The sequence below is a fragment of the Triticum urartu genome, chromosome 3 (assembly GCF_003073215.2).
Source record: "Triticum urartu cultivar G1812 chromosome 3, Tu2.1, whole genome shotgun sequence".
Lineage (NCBI taxonomy): Eukaryota > Viridiplantae > Streptophyta > Magnoliopsida > Poales > Poaceae > Triticum > Triticum urartu.
In genome coordinates this window covers 201,065,584-201,072,089 of record NC_053024.1, presented here as the reverse complement: position 1 = coordinate 201,072,089, position 6,506 = coordinate 201,065,584, and the positions used below count along the sequence as shown (strand labels likewise).

The following is a 6,506-nucleotide window of genomic DNA, read 5'->3' as shown; positions in this document are numbered from 1 at the left end:
AGTTGATGTGAGACTATCTTCTCCTTTTTGTCTTCTCCACAACCAGCATTCTATTCCACCTATAGTGCTATGTCCATGGCTCACGCTCATGTGTTGCGTGAAGATTGAAAAGGTTTGAGAACACCAAAAGTACGAAACAATTGCTTGGCTTGTCATCGGGGTTGTGCATGATTTAAATATGTTGTGTGGTGAAGATGGAGTATAGCCAGACTATATGATTTTGTAGGGATAACTTTCTTTGGCCATGTTATTTTGAAGAGACATAATTGCTTAGTTAGTATGCTTGAAGTATTATTATTTCTATGTCAATATAAATTTTGTCTTGAATCTTTCGGATCTGAATATTCATGCCACAATTAAGAAGAATTACATTGAAATTATGCCAAGTAGCACCCCGCATCAAAAATTCTGTTTTTATCATTTACCTACTCGAGGACGAGCAGGAATTAAGCTTGAGGATGCTGATACGTCTCTAACGCATCTATAATTTTTGATTGCTCCATGCTATATTATTTACTGTTTTGAATGTTTATGGGCTTTACTATACACTTTTATATCATTTTTGGGACTAACCTATTAACCCATAGCCCAGTGCGAGTTTCTGTTTTTACCCTGTTTTAGGGTTTCGAAAAAAAGGAAAATCAAACGGAGTCCAATTGACCTGAAATTTCATGGAACTCTTTTTTGGAAGGAAAGAAGCCCAGAAGACTTGGAGTGCACGTCGGGGGATCTGCGAGGAGGTCACAAGGAAGGGGGCGCGCCCACCCCCTGGGCGCGCCCTCCACCCTCGTGAGCCCCTTGTGGCCCCCCTGACGTACTTCTTCCGCCTATATATCTCCATATACCCTAAAAACATCCGTGAGCACAATAGATCAGGAGTTCCGTTGCCAGAAGCCTCCGTAGCCACCGAAAACCAATCTAGACCCGTTCCGGCACCCTGCCGGAGGGGGAATCCTTCTCCGGTGGCCATCTTCATCATCCCGGTGCTCTCCATGACGAGGAGGGAGTAGTTCTCCCTCGGGGCTGAGGGTATGTACCAGTAGCTATGTGTTTGATCTCTCTCTCTCTCGTGTTCTTGATTTGGCACGATCTTGATGTATCGCGAGCTTTGCTATTATAGTTGGATCTTATGTTTCTCCTCCCACTCTACTCTCTTGTAATGAATTGAGTTTCCCCTTTGAAGTAATCTTATCAGATTGAGTCTTTAAAGATTTGAGAACACTTGATGTATGTCTTGCCGTGCGTATCTGTGGTGACAATGGGATGCCACGTGATTCACTTGATGTATGTTTTGGTGATCAACTTGCGGGTTCCGCCCATGAACCTATGCATAGGGGTTGGCACACGTTTTCGTCGTGATTCTCCGGTAGAACTTTGGGGCACTCTTTGAGGTCCTATGTGTTGGTTGAATAGATGAATCTGAGATTCTGTGACGCATATCGTATAATCATACCCATGGATACTTGAGGTGACATTGGAGTATCTAGGTGACATTAGGGTTTTGGTTGATTTGTGTCTTAAAGTGTTATTCTAGTACGAACTCTAGGGTTGTTTGTGACACTTATAGGAATAGCCCAACGGATTGATTGGAAAGAATAACTTTGAGGTGGTTTCATACCCTACCATAATCTCTTCGTTTGTTCTCCGCTATTAGTGACTTTGGAGTGACTTTTTGTTGCATGTTGAGGGATAGTTATGTGATCCAATTATGTTAGTATTGTTGAGGGAACTTGCACTAGCGAAAGTATGAACCCTAGGAGGGAACTTGCACTAGCGAAAGTATGAACCCTAGGCCTTATTTCCACGCATTGCAATACCGTTTACGCCCACTTTTACCATTCGTTACCTTGCTGTTTTTATAATTTCAGATTACAAATACTTTTATCTACCATCCATATACCACTTGTATCACCATCTCTTCACCGAACTAGTCTACCTATACAATTTACCATTGTATTGGGTGTGTTGGGGACACAAGAGACTCTTTGTTATTTGGTTGTAGGGTTGCTTGAGAGAGACCATCTTCATCCTACGCCTCCTACGGATTGATAAACCTTAGGTCATCCACTTGAGGGAAATTTTTTACTATCCTACAAACCTCTGCACTTGGAGGCCCAACAATATCTACAAGAAGAAGGTTGTGTAGTAGACATCAGTTCCCGTCCTTGTCTCGCCCACATCCTATATTGCTTCCCTCGGCCATGGCGTGGATGTTATTGATGCTATGGTGATCACCAATCCAGACCCCCCCACCCCATCAGAGAGCAAAACTATTTTGGCATCTCGCGAGCAACATGTGAAAGTTCATGGGGACCGACATGGTACCAGTTGGTGGTGGCTAACCTGGGGGGAGGGGGGAGGAGATATCCTTTGATCAAAACTAGCAGTGGAGTAGGTCAAGACCCATAGGACTCATTGTCCCAAATATGACCATGGAGCTCTTCTGCAACCACATCAGCATGTGCGGTCATGAAACCACAACATCAACATAAGTATCTAAGACACCATGTCTCACAGCTCCATCGACACCATGACTGACAAAGCCCCCACAAAGACACCATGACTGGCAATGCAGGCACCAAGATTTTTGAGGTTGACACCATCATAGCTTATTTGACCATTAGAATCAACCACCACAATGTTGGTTGTGCCGTGGTCAAAGACACCATTCACCGACGGTCGGGGCGTCGCAACAGCTTGTGAGGTAGGCTTCCCACCACCCGAATATGCAAGCGGCTTCTCCAACAACCCCACGGCCCCAGTCATCTGCGTGATTTGTGAAGGTGGCGGGACGAGCAGAGACCCCAGTTCCTGAATATTGCACTTAGTCTTCAAAGAATGGAGTATGTCCATATCTCGGCCACCTGATGCCAACAGAACCTCTCGTGAACTGCTGCTACAATGTCGGTCCTTTCCTACATTTCTAGCCACGCAAGTCAACACTGAGTTCTACATGCTGATCTGCTCCACGACCCATTCAGACCCATTTCTACAGCTGCACAATCACATCCACTTCCCTCGTTGTGATCTCCATCCATGGGGCGAGAGGGTAGCAGCAAACAAGCTCGGGTTGCAGCGTGAATCGCGCACGGTGCGCCCGCCTCTCCTCCTCCAGATCCTCCTGGATTTGCACTTCCCTTCAGCGCATCTCTTCGAGTCGCAACTGGTTGGATTGAGATGTAGGGGTTGGCCCATGCCACCCCGATCTCGTCGCACCCTCGATCAGGAGGACCCCTATCATCTGTACATATCCTTCGCCAGATTCAAATTTGTTTCCTCCACCACCTGTTTCGCCTTAGCATTCATGCAGGGATGAGCGAGGGGAGCGGATGTTGAGGACAGAGGAGGTGCCTAAGGTGGTGTGGCGGTAGTTGAAAGTTTGTGTGGGATGAGACATCGCCCTGCTGTGTTTCAAGGCCACATCAGCTATTTGTAAGTGATATAGATACCAGATAAGAATTTGGTTGATGTGAAGAAAAGAGAAAGAATAAGAGATGTATTGACAGTGTGTGTAATTTGTAAAATTTTAAATTAAATTCACATAAAAAATAACTTACAAGCTACGAACAATATGTGGACGTGCACTAGCGACGGCAGATGTCTGGACTAGTGTAAAAGGCTAGCGCGCATATGCTCGGCTAGTAGAAGTTAACGGAAGACGTGTAAGTGTCGCCGAACTTCCAGTATGCCGGCGCCACGTTGTACGCCGTGACGGACCTGCCATCGTCCGTCTGCACCTGGAACGACAGGCTCTGGCCGGTGAGGTAGCCGTTGCTCTGCCAGTTAGAGCCCCAGTTGCGGCTCATGGGCAGCCAGTCCGTGTTGGAGCCCTTCACCCACGCCGCCGACACGGCGCCGCTTCCGCCGACGTTGCTGATGAGGACCAGATCGAAGTAGTCATGGCCGGTGATGGAGAAGCGGATGCCGCCGTTCCTCCGCGGGCACGCCGTCCTGGCGTACTTGATGGGCACGAAGCCGGCCTGGTAGACGGCGATGGTCTCCCAGGCGGGCTGGGACATGTCGAAGTGCTGCCGCGGCGGGTTGCACCAGCCGCCGTCGTCGCTTGGCTGCGACCAGTTGGGCGGGCAGAAGTTGGTGGCCGTGACGGTGATGGACGTCCCCGGCTTGCACGACTGCGTGTGGTAGGCGTCGCAGGTGATGACGTAGCAAGCGCCGCACGACCTGCCGTCGCCGTACAGCGTCGTGCTCAGCGCCGTCGAGCTGGTCCCATACCCGGCGTCGTACAGGTTGCCGTAACCGCAGGATCCACCTGCATATGCAAGAAGCAGATATCTAAGAAATCGTTCCCCGACGCAAATCCTCGGCCTAGGTTGCAGCAAAACTGGAGAATGAGGAAACGGTTACGTACCCATTGTGCCGGACGCGTCGCCGCCGCCATAGAACGTCGCGTTGGCCGGCGTCCAGTACTGCTGAGCCGCTGAACCCCCGAGCTGTGACGTGCACACGCCCAGAAACAACGCCAGGATCGCGAGATGATTCTCCATGTTCGCCAGGACCAACTCTGCTTCTCTGATATTAAACTTCAACTCTGTTTGCATACCGAAGCCTACAGTGTGTTCCATGGTGCTTATATAGGCGACGGCTCCATGCTCGCCAGGACCAACTCTGCTTCTCTGATATTAAACTTCAACTCTTTCCGTCCCCTCCCGCCAACGGACGATGGTTGACGAAGATCACAGATCATGCATGGTTGACGAGGATCACTGATCATGCATATGTACGTAGAGTGCATGTGGCCTCATTTGTTTACTGGATTAATCGTGGGTCATGCATGGCATGACAGATCACGCAGACGTATTATGCACCTAGCAGCTGGTGACTAATAATCCAACATGATTTCCGATAATATACTAGCATAGAGGATGGTGAATATCTGGGATGAGGCATTATTAATCGAGTGTGCCCAACTGTGTTATTGTAGTTGTTCCTTAGAAGCGAGTTTCAGTTCTTGTGATGAGTTTGTGATCACGAGAGCGCCCGTAATTCTCCATATCTCGTAAAATTTGGCCAGTCCGTGACGCCTGTCATTTTTATGTAGCCGATTGGTCCTCGCAGATTCCGGAGTTAGAGCAACTCCAATCCGGAGTTAGAGCAACTCCAATGGGGCGACCCATTTCATCCGTTCGCGTTCGTTTGTGTCGGCGCGGACAAAAGTGGCGGCCCAACGCGCCGACCCAAATTCAAATCGTGTCCGCCCGGCGTCCGCGTTGACCCATTTCTGACCCAAAATTGCGCCTGGAATGCGTCGGCGCGGACGCGAAGCGGACGCGCCGCGCGTCTCCTCGCCGTCCGCCGCGTCCTCACCTGGCGGCCACCCAACCGTCACCTGTCGTCTTATTTATGACGACCACCGACAGCGGACCCACGCGTCAGCCAATGCGCATGTCTTTTTTTAACCACGCGTGCGGCGGGGTCGGCCTCATCCACTTCTCCCGTCCACATCTGCCCCCCCCACCACTTCCTTTGCTTCCTCGCCGGCGACCGCAAACCCTAGCGCGCGCCATGGGCCTCTTCGGCAAAAGCAATGGCAAGGGGAAGGGCACCCCCGGCGCCTCGTCATCCCGTGCTCCCCCCTCCCCCTCCATCGCCGGCGCCTGCACATCCCGGTGCACCAAGCGCGGTGGCACTGGGAGTACAGGCAGCCCCTCCCCTACCCCGACGTGACGCTGCCGCACCATTGACATTTGGATCCAAACCGGATCCCGATGCCGGCGGTTCCGCGGGCGCAGGACGACGAGGTGCGCCGGCGCCGCGCGCTGCTCACACCGGAGCAGCGTGGGCTGCCCGAGTACGTCGCCGACTCTCCTAATTGGGAGGCTTGGTTCGCTCTCGAACACGAGGAGCAACGACGCTCGGGTATCGACGCCGTCCCGCCGCCGTTCCCACCGCCGCCCCCGCGGGTAGAGCCGGAGGACATGGAGGCGAAGGCGGAGTACCAAGCCGCCCTCGAGGAGGCCCTGCAGCACGCGCTGGAGGCTAGCCGCATCGAGGAGGACGCGCACTGGGATGGGCTGGAGCAAGCCCTTGCCCTGTCGGCGGCGGGGGACTCCGTCCACACCCCGCTCTTCGTGCCTCCGCCTCCACCGTCGCCGCCCGTACAGCCCAAGCCGGAGCCAGAGCCGGAACCGGAGCCGTCGCGTAAGCGCTCCCCACCTCCACCCACTTGGCCGGAGGAGGCCTACTCGTGGACGGGCCAGTACCGCGAGTGGGTGAGCGCGCCTCCCGTCTACTTCACCGCGACGCCGGAGGAAGAGGCGGCCCACCTCGAGCGATGGAAGGAGCACTGGCTCCGCCAGGAGCAGGGCGACGGCGAGGAGCAGATGCACTACGAGGCCATGCTCCAACGCGACGCGGAGGCGCTCCGGCTCGAGAAGGAGAAGGAGGAGCGCGCGCGGCTTGCCGCAATGCCGCCGCCCTAGCAGACGCCGGAGGAGGCTGCCCTAGCAGCGTACCAGGCGGCATTCGAGTGGGCTGGCCCTGCTCCG

General features: G+C 52.9%; 1 protein-coding gene across 1 annotated transcript; it reads right to left on the bottom strand.

The window, feature by feature from the left end:
• Positions 1–3,488: 3,488 nt before the first annotated feature.
• Positions 3,489–4,546, bottom strand: LOC125548260 (expansin-A9-like). Its single transcript, XM_048711912.1, has 2 exons — positions 4,370–4,546; positions 3,489–4,270 (listed from the first exon to the last, which is right to left on the bottom strand). The coding sequence occupies exons 1-2, from the start codon at positions 4,503–4,505 to the stop codon at positions 3,639–3,641; spliced, it is 768 nt and encodes a 255-aa protein (XP_048567869.1). The 5' UTR covers positions 4,506–4,546; the 3' UTR covers positions 3,489–3,638.
• Between the last annotated feature and the right edge of the window lie 1,960 nt (positions 4,547–6,506).